This window comes from Salvelinus fontinalis, unplaced genomic scaffold (genome assembly GCF_029448725.1).
Source record: "Salvelinus fontinalis isolate EN_2023a unplaced genomic scaffold, ASM2944872v1 scaffold_0954, whole genome shotgun sequence".
Lineage (NCBI taxonomy): Eukaryota > Metazoa > Chordata > Actinopteri > Salmoniformes > Salmonidae > Salvelinus > Salvelinus fontinalis.
In genome coordinates this window covers 56,784-71,597 of record NW_026601163.1, presented here as the reverse complement: position 1 = coordinate 71,597, position 14,814 = coordinate 56,784, and the positions used below count along the sequence as shown (strand labels likewise).

General features: G+C 45.2%; 1 protein-coding gene across 7 annotated transcripts; it reads right to left on the bottom strand.

Annotated features, from left to right (window-relative positions):
* Positions 1 to 437: 437 nt before the first annotated feature.
* LOC129847810 (GTP-binding protein 1-like) lies at positions 438 to 14,745 on the bottom strand. Of its 7 annotated transcripts, none has more exons than XM_055915492.1 (15): positions 14,647 to 14,745; positions 14,232 to 14,424; positions 13,238 to 13,349; positions 12,190 to 12,370; positions 11,783 to 11,966; positions 11,186 to 11,350; positions 10,900 to 11,023; positions 10,329 to 10,443; positions 8,512 to 8,656; positions 8,238 to 8,420; positions 7,790 to 7,925; positions 7,415 to 7,593; positions 7,047 to 7,172; positions 2,754 to 2,804; positions 438 to 2,431 (listed from the first exon to the last, which is right to left on the bottom strand). In XM_055915492.1, the coding sequence occupies exons 2-15, from the start codon at positions 14,412 to 14,414 to the stop codon at positions 2,303 to 2,305; spliced, it is 2,013 nt and encodes a 670-aa protein (XP_055771467.1). In that variant the 5' UTR covers positions 14,415 to 14,424; positions 14,647 to 14,745; the 3' UTR covers positions 438 to 2,302. The 7 variants fall into 7 exon arrangements, with proteins under 7 accessions (XP_055771467.1, XP_055771472.1, XP_055771469.1 ...); XM_055915497.1 differs by having other exon boundaries at positions 2,754 to 2,800; XM_055915494.1 differs by having other exon boundaries at positions 7,053 to 7,172.
* Positions 14,746 to 14,814: the final 69 nt, after the last annotated feature.

The window sequence follows — 14,814 nt, the reverse complement described above, 5'->3', positions numbered from 1 at the left end:
AGGCCTCAGCATAGACCACGACCCGGATAAGGCCTCAGCATAGACCACTACCCGGATAAGGCCTCAGCATAGACCACTACCCGGATAAGGCCTCAGCATAGACCACTACCCGAATAAGGCCTCAGCATAGACCACTACCCGGATAAGGCCTCAGCATAGACCACTACCCGGATAAGGCCTCAGCATAGACCACTACCCAGATAAGGCCTCAGCATAGACCACTACCCGGATTCATACAGCTTAGAGTGAGAGTGCTGATCTAGGATCTGTTTGAATTTTATAGCACAATCATTAAGATTACATGGTAATGGAGAGACCTGATCCTAGATCAGCACTAGCATCGGCATGTGAAATGGCCCCTGATAGAAGTGCTGGCAGCCAGGTGATACACACTCCCTGGAAGGTGCAGTATTGACAAAATATGACCACACAACATGTTGATACTCTGAAAGAGCTTTATTTAAAAGGATTTACAACAAACTGGCACCACTGTGTTTTAAGTTAAACAGCTTTCTTTTTCTTTCAGCGCAACATTCCATTTTGTACATAAGATGCAGCCACAAAAATGTGTTGCTCAGTCCATTCAAAAATAAAAATAAATGTATACACTAATATTAGCTAAAAAAAAACATTTTTAAGGTTGTTGAATGTACTGAGATCAACATCCATCATAAAAGCAGAGAAGAAATAAAATTAGGTTACCTTTAGACCTGATCTAAGGTCAGTTGTTCCCTCCTCTAATACATCAGGACATACATATGTGGCTGGATAAACTGATCGTAGATCTGTACTAAAGTATAACTTCTACCTGGTGGTAACAACCAATTCAAGCCTTCCACCACTGAAACCTGTCCCAATACAAACCCAAAATAAAAATGCTCACATCACCTGATAAAAACATTTCAAAGCTTAGAATTTTTTTTATTTGAATCATATCAAGTATGGAAATGGATTAACCTAAATCTTCAATCCCAAAAACCCTAGTTCCACCAACAACTCGTATAGGTGTGCATGACTAGAAACTGAATAAAACAACAAATCTTAAAACTACTATTCCGCCTGCGTTTTTGGGCTCAAACAATGTCCTTGAGAGGGTATTGAGGATAACATGGAAAACTTCTAAATCCTCCTGAAATACTTTTAAGCCGTATTAGCCTTCTTGGATTTTCCAAACCCTTTCATCTATGAAAGCCAGATAAATAATCCAACACAGAACACGCTACAAGGGTAGCTGAGCAACGATTCCAAAATCTATTGAAATTAATTACAGAACAGATATGCTGGCTGTCTTTCAGTACGCGTCAACATTCCTGACTGCATAAGATGAACAGAACTTTGAACGAACTTTGCACCATTTGAACAATGTAGCTCACTTAATTTCTCCAAGACCAAAATCCACAGCTTTCATAGTTTCTACTCAATGCTTTTTTTGGGCAGACATAAAAAAGGCACACATATCTAAAATGATTGGTTCTGTATACCAGGTTTTCCAAGGCCCAAATTAGTTGTTTTTCCTATTAAAATAGAGCCAGGGCAAAAATAGAACAAAACATGACCTAGAGTGAGTCCTGATCCAAATGTTTGAGAACCACTGTTTTATGTATAGTCAGATGGCAGTGTATGAGCCTAGTGGACATTGTCCTTGGGGTTGGTTAGGTAGGGCTATCCCGTGTCTGAACTACGCCTATCCTGTTCTATTAGATTGAGTGGAAACCTTGTGGAGTACACTATTCCTTTCCTGTATAAATAAATCTAAACCTTATGACTCCTATGCCAGGTCCGTTCTGTTAGACTTCATCTAAACCCTGAACTACACCATTTATTTCCCGTTAGATTGAATGTTGAGTCAGTTATTTTTAGACTGTATGACGACCCCTTAAGACAACAGTTAGGTCTCTGTACCTGAACACCATGTCTTCCCTGCCTACATAATGAATCTGGAATAAATCTAAACTTTGTTTCTATTACTACACCGTGTCTGTTATATTGAATAAACTGTTTCTTTCTGCTATATTCCAGGAGCCAGTTCAGTCGTTAGTTGCCATAGTGACATTTAACGGTGTTCTATAACTACTCTGTAATGGTGATCTAGCTAGGATGTACATGTTAAGCTGTATCATTTAGGATTAATGCATGTTTCACTTCTCGTCCTCCTTTTCTTTGCTACATTCATTCCTTCTCCGCCAATTGGAATAAGAATGATTACAAAACGGGATGTAGAGGAGGGGATAGAGAGAGAAGATAGGATGCAGGATGCAGAAGAGAGTATAGAGAGAGGAAGGAGAGGAGATGGTGGGGGGGGTTAGGCAGTGGTGCCCACTCCTGCTGCAGCTGGTGTGTGTTGTTGTGATGTTGGTGATGCTGTGCTGTTCAGGGCTTTTCCTCGGTGTCTCTGACCACCTCTCCTCCTGCCTCCACCTCCTGACTTGGGCTGGAGGAGAACAGTCACAACAGAACAAGTGTTATTAAATGTTAAGCCACACAATATACGACCACCTCTAACTTTAAAAAATAATTGAGAAGACAAATTCTCATTGAAAATTCTATTTCTTGTTTTTTATTACACAGCATTAGTTCAGGCCTAAATGTCATTTTAATGTTTTCATTCAAGTAAATAACCTTTTTAGTACTTTTAGAAGTCAAAGTGCAGGCTTGCACAGGAAAACACTCTTTAGTGTTGGGATAAATGGAAGTCATGGCAGTACTTCTTTAAGACAAATGGCACTGGTGTTTCCTTCCCTCGTTCCGTTTACCTGATTCTCTTTGTTTCCGTCTTTACATAGCGTCTCCTCCTCCCCCACTGTCTGACGCAGACAGCCAACAAGACAGACGAGGGAGAGAGAGGAGAACGAAAGTGTGACGGGTGGGGGAAGTGTTGAGGGGACGGTGAGACAAGTTTAATGGACAGAGGTCAGGAAAGATGAAAGGAACGAGTGATGGGTTCGACGATAATGGAGGAGAGGAGTGAACGAAAGTGGGATGAGGAAAAGAGATGTAAGTGGAATGAAAATTGAGAGCGGAAGAGAGGGATATTGGCAGACGCGTGTGAGGGTCAAGGAAAGGGAGGACATTTTGAAAAGAGGGATTGTGAAAGACAGGGTGATGAACAATCATAAAAGCGCAGGATAAAGAAAGAGTGAAACGAGATGGAGGGGCATCGGAAGAGAGATTAGCATATTGGAAAAGAGAAGAAAGCTGCTGGTACGACACACACATGCCAACCCTGTCCAACTTTCACAGTACCATACACGCGCACGCGCCATATTTTACAGTACCATACGCGCGCGCCAAATTTCTGACCCACTGGAATTGTGATATAATTAATTGTAAGTGAAATAATCTGTCTGTAAACAATTGTTGGAAAAATGACTTGTGTCATGCACAAAGTAGATGTCCTAACCGACTTGCCAAAGCTATACTTAGTCAACAAGGAATTTGTGGAGTGGTTGAAAAACAAGATAATGACGCCAACCTAAGTGTATGTAAACTTCTGACTTCAACTGTACGTCCAATGATGTATTAATCTCCATGTCCGTGGACACAAATTCCGTACATGTCTGTGTGGTGCAACTCGAGAATCGGGATGTTAGATTCACTCAGTGGATGTACACTGCTCAAAAAAATAAAGGGAAATCTTAAACAACACAATGTAACTCCAAGTCAATCACACTTCTGTTAAATCAAACTGTCCACTTAGGAAGCAACACTGATTGACAATAAATTTCACATGCTGTTGTGCAAATGGAATAGACAAAATGTGGAAATTATAGGCAATTAGTAAGACACCCCCAAAAAAGGAATGGTTCTGCAGGTGGTGACCACACACCACTTCTCAGTTCCTATGCTTCCTGGCTGATGTTTTGGTCACTTTTGAATGCTGGCGGTGCTCTCACTCTAGTGGTAGCATGAGATCGAGTCTACAACCCACACAAGTGGCTCAGGTAGTGCAGTTCATCCAGGATGGCACATCAATGCGAGCTGTGGCAAAAAGGTTTGCTGTGTCTGTCAGCGTAGTGTCCAGAGCATGGAGGAGCTAACAGGAGACAGGCCAGTACATCAGGAGACGTGGAGGAGGCCGTAGGAGGGCAACAACCCAGCAGCAGGAGCGCTACCTCCGCCTTTGTGCAAGGAGGTGCACTGCCAGAGCCATGTAAAATGACCTCCAGCAGGCCACAAATGTGCATGTGTCTGCTCAAACGGGCAGAAACTGACTCCATGAGGGTGGTATGAGGGCCCGACGTCCACAGGTGGGGGTTGTGCTTACAGCCCAACACCGTGCAGGACGTTTGGCATTTGCCAGAGAACACCAAGATTGGCAAATTCGCCACTGGCGCCCTGTGCTCTTCACAGATGAAAGCAGGTTCACACTGAGCACATGAGCACATGTGACAGAGTCTGGAGACGCCGTGGAGAACGTTCTGCTGCCTGCAACATCCTCCAGCATGACCCGTTTGGCGGTGGGTCAGTCATGGTGTGGGGTGGCATTTCTTTGTGGGGCCGCACAGCCCTCCATGTGCTCTCCAGAGGTAGCCTGACTGCCATTAGGTACCGAGATGAGATCCTCAGACCCCTTTTGAGACCATATGCTGACACATGCACATTTGTGGCCTGCTGGAGGTCATTTTGCAGGGCTCTGGCAGTGCACCTCCTTGCACAAAGGCGGAGGTAGCGGTCCTGCTGCTGGGTTGTTGTCCTCCTACGGCCTCCTCCACATCTCCTGATGTACTGGCCTGTCTCCTGGTAGCACCTCCATGCTCTGGACACTACGCTGACAGACACAGCAAACCTTCTTGCCACAGCTCGCATTGATGTGCCATCCTGGATGAACTGCACTACCTGAGCCACTTGTGTGGGTTGTAGACTCCGTTTCATGCTACCACTAGAGTGAAAGCACCGCCAGCATTCAAAAGTGACCAAAACATCAGCCAGGAAGCATAGGAACTGAGAAGTGGTGTGTGGTCACCACCTGCTGAACCATTCCTTTTTTGGGGGTGTCTTACTAATTGCCTATAATTTCCACATTTTGTCTATTCCATTTGCACAACAGCATGTGAAATTCATTGTCAATCAGTGTTGCTTCCTAAGTGGACAGTTTGATTTCACAGAAGTGTGATTGACTTGGAGTTACATTGTGTTGTTTAAGTGTTCCCTTTTTTTTGTTTGAGCAGTGTATTTTTTTATTTAAAAGAATAATAATCATTAAAATAAATAAAATAGACCCCATTCATTTCTGCGTACTATTAACTCGGATCTTGAACATGGACAGAGAATTGCATAGCAGGTATGCAAAATGCTGTATGTTGGCAGGTCTGTACACACACCATTCAGTCACTCAACACTAAAGACATGAAAGCATACAATGCAGCAGGGCAGAGAGTTGAACTTTCCTCCTGCTCTTCTAGTCATTATTTGACCTCTTACTCCAGGATGTTCTCTAAACCCTCCCTTAGAAATATTTTGTGTAGAACAGATGATTGTCTGGCATGTAGAATTGGGAATCATGTCAGCTCTACTCATTACATCTCTGTCCAAGACCCTCCCTCTACCTAATCCCCTCCAGGTGTTCGTTCTCAGACTCTGCCTCCTGTAGCTCAGCAGTAGCTGTCCTGTGTTGTGGCTGTACCCAAGTGTTCTAAGCCCCTCCCTCCTCCAGATGTTTGTTCTAAGCCCCTCCCTCCTCCAGATGTTTGTTCTAAGCCCCTCCCTCCTCCAGATGTTTGTTCTAAGCCCCTCCCTCCTCCAGATGTTTGTTCTAAGCCCCTCCCTCCTCCAGATGTTTGTTCTAAGCCCCTCCCTCCTCCAGATGTTTGTTCTAAGCCCCTCCCTCCTCCAGATGTTTGTTCTAAGCCCCTCCCTCCTCCAGATGTTTGTTCTAAGCCCCTCCCTCCTCCAGATGTTTGTTCTAAGCCCCTCCCTCCTCCAGATGTTTGTTCTAAGCCCCTCCCTCCTCCAGATGTTTGTTCTAAGCCCCTCCCTCCTCCAGATGTTTGTTCTAAGCCCCTCCCTCCTCCAGATGTTTGTTCTAAGCCCCTCCCTCCTCCAGATGTTTGTTCTAAGCCCCTCCCTCCTCCAGATGTTTGTTCTAAGCCCCTCCCTCCTCCAGATGTTTGTTCTAAGCCCCTCCCTCCTCCAGATGTTTGTTCTAAGCCCCTCCCTCCTCCAGATGTTTGTTCTAAGCCCCTCCCTCCTCCAGATGTTTGTTCTAAGCCCCTCCCTCCTCCAGATGTTTGTTCTAAGCCCCTCCCTCCTCCAGATGTTCGTTCTAAGCCCCTCCCTCCTCCAGATGTTCGTTCTAAGCCCCTCCCTCCTCCAGATGTTCGTTCTAAGCCCCTCCCTCCTCCAGATGTTTGTTCTAAGCCCCTCCCTCCTCCAGATGTTTGTTCTAAGCCCCTCCCTCCTCCAGATGTTTGTTCTAAGCCCCTCCCTCCTCCAGATGTTTGTTCTAAGCCCCTCCCTCCTCCAGATGTTCGTTCTAAGCCCCTCCCTCCTCCAGATGTTCGTTCTCAGCCTCTGCCTCCCGGTAGCTCAGCAGTAGCTGTCCTGTGTTGTGGCTGTACCCAAGTGTTCTAATCCCCTCCATGTCTAATGCTGCGTTCATAACCAAGTGGTAAGGTGTTAATTACCAGTTGTGAAGTCGTAAATACCAGTTGGATGCATTCACGTGCTTTGAAATCGTTGAGAAAAGCTGATTGGCTAACGGCCAACAAGCTGCATCAACCATAATCTTGCTTGTAAACCAAGTCGTATTAAAAAAACATTGATAGATACATTTTTTATAAATAAAGTTTTGTTGTTGCATTTAACTGCCAAAAATGCTGTTAGATGTAATTACCTACGTAGGTGACATCAGAGGTCAGCATGTGGGAGATGTCAGAGTTCAGGGATGATAGAGGAGTTTCCCACTAGTAATTACCAGTAGGAGGGGTGTTCAAGTGGATTTTTCCCAGTCGTATGTGGTAAATACCACCTTCCCACTTGGTTATGAACGCAGGGTAGTCCCTTCACCAGTTGTTCAGTCTAAGCCCCTCCCTACCCCGGTAGCTCACCGGTACCTGTCCTGCGTTGGGGCTGTCGGGCCGCGGTGCAGATCCTGCCTCCTCATTGGCTGACGTGGTGCCCTTCTTAGTGGACTGCATCTTGGCCTGCTGGGCCTTGGTGACTGACTGGAGCAGCTGGAGAGACACGTATAGGTGGAGTGAGTTAGGAGGTAGTCTGGGACCCTTTAGAAAAAGGTAGAAGCCCTTCATAACCCATTATAACACTTGACCACACACACACACATGGCAACGCTGGTGAAGAGACAGTGAGTTACTGTAACATTGTGAAATGTTTCTCTAAGGGGGTTTAATGCTCCATGACCTTTTATAAATTTATGACCATTCATTACCCTTCACAACAAGTTATAACCCCATACCTTGGTGATGGTGCCCACAGCCTTGGTCCGTCCCTCTCTGAACACCAGTCTCTGGTCTGTGTGGAGGTACTCAGGGGTCTTGATGAATCTGAAGTGGACTGAGGCCTTGTCCCCGGTACGTAGACAGTCTCTGTTCATGGTCAGAATGGTGGCTGTCTGTCTGATGCTGCCACAGTGCACTGAGGGAGAGAAAGTCAGAAAAATAACAATTGACATACCAGTGGCATAGCAACTGTGAACGTGTCGCTTCGTCTCAATTTTGTGTGAGTGTAGGAGAGACAAAGACCTAATATGAATATGGCTGAAACGTTAATGCTAAATTGAGCATCGCCACAAGCAATCATGAACACACCCAAACGTTTGAAAGCCGCTCACCCATAGCCTGGTATCGTGGTGATATGGTGGTGGGGTGGTGCAGGACCAGTATCTCAGCCATAAACTCCCAGGTAGCCTGAGGTGTTAGTCTGGGAGAGATCATCACCATCCCCTTCCTGATGGAGGAACGCTTGATCTGGAGAAGAAAGAGGGAGGGGTGAAAAAGGGGCCGGGGGGGGAGAGGAGAGAGAAACATTAGGACAGACATTGTGTCAGAAATGTGCTGATTGAGGATGTTTTTTTCCAATGGGAGTCATCCATTGATGGATTATGGACAGAGAATTTTCTGAAGAAAATAAATTGCCCATCTTTTTACATTTCATATGCAACTTATTCGAAAGTTGCTGACTTGGGCTGAAATTTTGACACACAAAAACAGAATTTACGAATGCATGTATGATTTCATCTGTGTGGTTGTAGCCTTAGAATCAGATGCATAAACACACACCTTTTTGAGTGCAAAGGAGGCGGTCTGTCCCCCCCGGACCTCTTTGACAGGCATCCTCTTGCGGTGGATAGATTTGACAGCGATAGAGAGGAAACTGCCCAGGGGGTCTGGGCCGAGCAGCAGCGTATCATTCAGTCGTATCAATCCACGTAACGTAGTGCCGGATACTACGGTGCCCACACCCTGAGGAGAGACAGGAGACGTCAATACAACACAGCTTGTTAACTGATTAGTGTGTGTGGTGCTGATGGTTGTGTGTGTGGTGTGTACAAACCGGTACTGAGTAGGTGTCATCGATCTGGAACTCGGCAGGCTCGTCTTCTTTATAGGAGGTTTTAGAAGACAGTAGGTTGAGGAACATCTTCAGAAGATCCATGTTCTCTCCTGTTACATTGGAGACCTGGAAGATTGGACACATCCTAGGGAGAGACACACAGAGAAGGGAGGAGGGAGAAAAGAAAGGAAGAAAGACAGAGGGAAAGAGTGGAGGATTAAGGCGACATACGTTACCCATAAATCAATTCAAATGTTATTGGTCACACACAAAAAATGAGCAGATGTCATTGCGGGTGTAGTGAAATGCTTGTGTTCCTAGCTTCCTCTAAGGTGCAGGGTTGAGTAACCAGGTGGTAGCCAGCTTGTGACAGTGACTAAGTTCAGAGCAGTGCACTGGGTGGAGGCCAGCTAGTAATGGCTATTTAACAGACTGATGGTCTTGAGATAAAGACTGAAAAACAGCTTCTCGGTCCCAGCTTTGATGCACCTGTACGGACCTCGCCTTCTGGATGGTAGCTGGGTGAATAGGCCGTGGCTCGGATGGTTGATGTCCTTGAAGATCTTTTTGGCCTTCCTGTGACATCGGGGGCTGTAGGTGTCCTGAGAGCAGGCAGTGGTTCCCCAGTGATGCGTTGGGCAGACCGCACCACCCTATGGAGAGCTCTGCGGTTGCGAGCAGTGCAGCTGTGAGGTTCTTAGGGGACAAGCCAAATTTCTTCAGCCTCCTAAGGTTGAAGAGGCGCTGTTGCGCTGCCTTCACCACACTGTCTGTGTGGGTGGACCATTTCAGATTGTCAGTGATGAGTACGCTGAGGAACCGAGGACAGAGAGCAGGGAGAGCTTTTCACCTTCTCCACTGCGTTCCTGTTGATGTGGATGGGAGGTGTGCTCCCCGTCTCCTGAAGACCACGATCAGCTCCTTTGTTTTGTTGAGGTGATTTCCCTAGCACCACTCCACCAGGGCCCTCACCTCCTCCTCATGAAACACACACCTCCGCCTTTCTTCTTCCAGGAGAGTTCCTTATTCCCGTCTGCGTGATGTGCTGAGAACCCAGCTGGCTGTATGGACAGGGACAGTATATCTGGAGAGCCATGATTCTGTGAAACAGAGTATGTTACCGTCCCTGAGCTCATCTACTTTATTGTCCAGGGACTGAACATTAGCGGGTAATATACAGTCCCTGAGCTCATCTACTTTATTGTCCAGGGACTGAACATTAGCGAGTAATATACAGTCCCTGAGCTCATCTACTTTATTGTCCAGGGACTGAACATTAGCGAGTAATATACAGTCCCTGAGCTCATCTACTTTATTGTCCAGGGACTGAACATTAGCGAGTAATATACAGTCCCTGAGCTCATCTACTTTATTGTCCAGGGACTGAACATTAGCGAGTAATATACTCTGAATCGGTGGATGGTGTGCACGCCTCCCGAGTCGGAATATAGAAGTCCACTCCAAACACCTCTTCTGCCCGGTGGTGTTTTGGAGCAGCCTCTGGGATGCCTTGGGGGTTGCAAACAAAGGATGCAATTCAGAAAAGTCTTATTTATGTGTGTGTCGCTGGTGAGTTACCGCCGCTCTGATATCCAAAAGTTTTCCGGCTGTATGTAATAACACAAAAAATGTTCTGGGCCAATAATGTAAGAAATAAAACACACACACCAACAAAAATACTGCAAATTTGCTTAGGAGCTAGAAGCAGAGCTACCATGCCTGTCGGCGCCATCTTACACAGGTGGCAAACTGTTCAGATGAAATGAGAAAAAGGACCAAAACCACCACAAGGAAGCTGTTAATTCACTGGTATTTACCTCTCTGAGCTGAAGTTGGATGCAGTGACGATAACGTCATCTTTGTTTTGAACCAGTACAGGGATCTTTCTACATCCTGGGGACTTCAGTAACCTCTGTAACAGATGCAGTGTCTCTGGAAAATACACACGCAATTATTAACACACATTGTGTGTGTTCATTTGTTATCTGCTAAATTGTAATTAATTGTAATTATTAATTAATTAATTAATTGTAATTATTCGATTTATTGCCTACCTCATGCCTTTTGCACACATTGTATATAGATTCTCTTTTTTCTACCATGTTATTGACTTGTCTATTGTTTACTCCATGTGTAACTCTGTGTTGTTGTCTGTTCACACTGCTATGCTTTATCTTGGCCAGGTCGCAGTTGCAAATGAGAACTTGTTCTCAACTAGCCTACCTGGTTAAATAAAGGTGAAATAAAATAAATAAAATAAAAAACCAAACAGACTAACGGGGAGGAACTAACTGGATTTTTCCAATGAAAAAAAAAGTGTTACTTTTCACTGTGATCATCATGTTTTAATGATTTGAACTGGTCCATGTTCCACAGTCCATCTCTCACCTGCTAGGATGTTGGCTGGACACATGTCGATCTTGGTGACCACTACAAAGACTGGTACATTCAGGGCTAGAGCCAAACCTAGATGCTCCTTGGTCATCCCTACAATACCTGCATTACTGCCCACCTAGAGAGAGAGAGAGGAAAGGAAAGAGAGAGATAGAGGAAAGGAAGGAGAGAGATGAGCGAGAGAAAGAGGATGAGCAAAGTCACTGACACAGTAAATGTCTGTGGTGATAACTGACCATGTGTGAGCAAAAACACAAAACACACTACCCCCATCTCTCACCATGAGCATACAGAAGTCTGGTAGGTGTCCGGTCATTCCAAACACAGTGGTTTTCAGGTACTTCTCGTGGCCGGCCAGATCTATAAAGGTGATGACCTTAGAGGACCTCTCACAGATCTTTGTCCAGTCCAGACTGCCCCCGTGATTGTCTGGCTTATTCACCACCTAGGAGCAGAGAGAGGTTGGTTTAAATCAGAGTGCTGGACAACACGCTAGGGTCAAAATGTACCAGGCTCTAAGTCAGCTTTGTTTATACATTTACATTACATTTAAGTCATTTAGCAGACGCTCTTATCCAGAGCGACTTACAAATTGGTGCATTCACCTAATGACATCCAGTGGAACAGCCACTTTACAATAGTGCATCTAAATCTTTGAAGGGGGGGGGGGGGCAGAAGGATTGCTTTATCCTATCCTAGGTATTCCTTGAAGAGGTGGGGTTTAAGGTGTCTCCGGAAGGTGGTGATTGACTCCGCTGTCCTGGCGGAGTTTTGAATGTTTTGAATACTGCTGGTCCTGTCACTCTCCATCTCCTACCTATGTCATCCCTAACTTAAATGTCCTTAGTGACAAGTCAACCCCAAGTCATTATCTTACATGTCCCTCCTGGTCAAAGCCCAGGATGTCGTTCCCAACACTGCTGGTCCTGCCGCTCTCCATCTCGTGTTTGTGTCGGAAGAGTTTCTGCCTGGCGAACCCCCTGCCGTTGTCCAGCTCCCCGTGGGTCAACACCCCCAGCAGGGTGCTCTTACCGGCATCCACGTTACCCACCACCGCCACCCTGTATGGGAAGGGGAGAGTGAAGTTAGAGGACAGAGAGCTGTTATGTGCACCACCAAATGTTGCAGCACACTGATCCTGAAAACAAACCAACTTCTCCCTCTGAGAAGACCTAATAATACATTTGTCAATCTCTCTCTCTCTGCCTCTCTCCCCCCTCCCCGGCATCCCATTCTCCCTCTCTTGACGGATGAGGTAGTCTTGTAATCCCCCGCCCTCCTCACCGCACTTCCAGGAAGTCCTCCTCTCCGACCCGTCGGCGGATGAGGTAGTCTCGTACTTTCCCCCCTGCGTCGCTACGTTCTCTCAGCAGGATCATGTCTGCCTCTATCTGCTCACACAGGGATTGAACTGTGGCCACTGACGCCTCCATGTCCCCCTTGTCCAGACCATAGTCACCTCCGTCTGATTAAGAAATGGGGGGGGGGGGGGGAATAAGCGGGAGAGAGGGAGGGTGGATGTAAGGAGATAGAAAGCCACACACTAACCATACTGCCCAGTACCCTGAGAACACCCATGCGTGTGGCTTTACCCAGACATAAGGCTTTAATTACAGGGTACTTGACTGCATTTCCAGTTTACATCAATTAATGTAGCTATAGTAGTTCCAATAAAGTTTGGGCAAATTATAGGAACAATAGAGTAGAAGCTGAGAAGGTGGAGGCTTGTCGTTTTGCCACCTGACCATTAAGGGTTAAATCAGGATAAACAAGTTAGCTAGTGTATCTCAGACGTAACTGGCTAAGGATGTTACATACACCGATAAACATTTGAATCGGGAACCGATGCTTAAGATACAAGTGCCTCACTCCACGGACAATGTAGCATGCATCAGTCAAGAAAGCCATTAAAACATTTTTTTGCTTATAATACATTCTTTCTACCATCCGAAAATACCTCTTATATTGTGACGACTGATGCACCCTCTCTTTCAGTGTTGAACTGCATGTAAGTCAAACTCTTGAGTCATTGATCTACAAGTAATTTTGCATGCCAAATAACCCCAGGCAATACGAGTAGCCTAGTCAACCTGCACACTGTGCCCAGCTTTGGGGGTTGACACTAGCCTGACTGATCCCAGATCTGTTTGTGTTTAAACAACTGACAAAAAGCACAACTGATCTGGGATATCAGGTCTGTGTTCTGTAAGGGGGTCACCGTAGATCTGGGTTCTTATTGGAGATTATTTACACATGAGCACCATGGGTTCTGTTGTGTGGTTTAGGTATATGGACCGAAAATAAGGTAGGAAAGTAGGTTGTCCGTTCTCACCTGAGCCCACTCCCACAACATAAATGGTCTCCCCACATCCTTCATCCATCCTCTCTCGGAGTTGCCGTAGTAACGAGTCATACTGTTCTCCTGTGGGGCTGACCAGAGTCAGCTAGGAAAGAGAGAAAATGTATATTTTTTGGGGTTGTTTGATAATTGAAAGAAACTTAGATACATGTGTTTACAATAACATTTTATTGTAAACTGGACTTGGTGATGCATCTAAATTTACAACGTAAATAAAAAAACGTAACATTTCAGTTCATGTCCAGTAGAGGACAGAATAACACTAACAAAACAAAGTAAGAACGGCCAGACAGACAGCATGCAAATATTGAAGCAATTAGAAGCTAGGAAGGAAGCAACTAGAAGCTAGGCCTGGGTCGTTTGTTGACGTTACAATGACGTAGCCTAGCTTCTGGCAAGCCTGACCATGTTGTAAATGTGCACATGCATGGTGATTCATGCAATTATGAACATATTGATATTTAATCCATACTTTCTTATTTGAAATAAATTACATTTGCAAGATAGATCTAGGTTTCAGGCCGGATTAGTGTCAGTTTTGCCCCAACTAACACACCTGACTCCAATAATCAACTAATAGTGGTCTTCAGTTTAGAATGCAATTAGTTTAAATCAGCTGTGTTTGCTAGGGATGGGGGAAAAGTGTGACACCAAATCAGGCCCCGAGGACTGGAGTTGTCCAGGCCTAAATCTGGTCAAATCATCTTTGGTTGTTTCGCCAACTGTAGTGTCTACACAGAGTGGCACATATATACGTGTCATTCATTCACCATTGCATGTTTTGGTAGGTACTGGTCACCTGAAAAAATACGTGTCCGGTCATACTTGAACCAAATGAAATGCTATTATAAAAAGTGTCACTTTCATAAAAATAGCAACATATTTTTGTTAAAGCTGATGTAAAATTGAAATCCACGAATACATATGCCATGTAGCTAGCTTTAGCTGAGTCGAGAGCAGGGCCTACCTTGCTAGTAAAGTCTAAATGATCCTCGGACTCGCCGTTAACATTCTCTCCGTCTTCGAAGCACTCTCCCCCTGAAAGGTCATCCCCACAGTCCGGTGCGAATATAGAAACTGGTACTACGGATTCCTCTTTCGGTAATGTCCCCGGGCTTAGCCCTGGGTCTATTGCTGCCAACGACGCCATCTCCCCAAACCTTCAGAAAAAAAGTAATTAAATTGCAAACTGCTAGCATAACATAGCTAAGCTAACGTTAGCTCACAAACCAAGCTTGCTACTGACACCAACATATTATGATGCAATGCATGCAACAATTTCGTACAGCAACTGCGTACGGTTTAAATTAGGCTAAAACGTCCCTTACTTAGCAATTCAAGTTGTATTAGTAATGTTATGTAAACATATACATTCATCATACCAGAAGTAGTAGTGCACATACAAGGTTTCCTTAGGTAGCCTATTTGTGTGTGGCCCGCCCCTATATTAAATACAGAAACAGGATTGGCTACAGTACTCAAAGCTCCACCCTCCTACCCTGGGTTCTTGAACGTTGACAGGTGTTCAACACAGAATGGAATTATTTCAC

Bases quoted from the DNA above. Each gene is read 5' to 3' on its own strand.
- LOC129847810 (XM_055915492.1), bottom strand. From the start codon at position 14,414: ATGGCGTCGTTGGCAGCAATAGACCCAGGGCTAAGCCCGGGGACATTA. The intron at 13,350-14,231 runs GTAGGCCCTGCT...TCTCTTTCCTAG, and splicing joins ATTTAGACTTTACTAGCAAG to CTGACTCTGGTCAGCCCCAC. The intron at 7,926-8,237 runs GTGTGTGTTTAT...TTTCTTCTCCAG, and splicing joins CCTCCTTTGCACTCAAAAAG to ATCAAGCGTTCCTCCATCAG.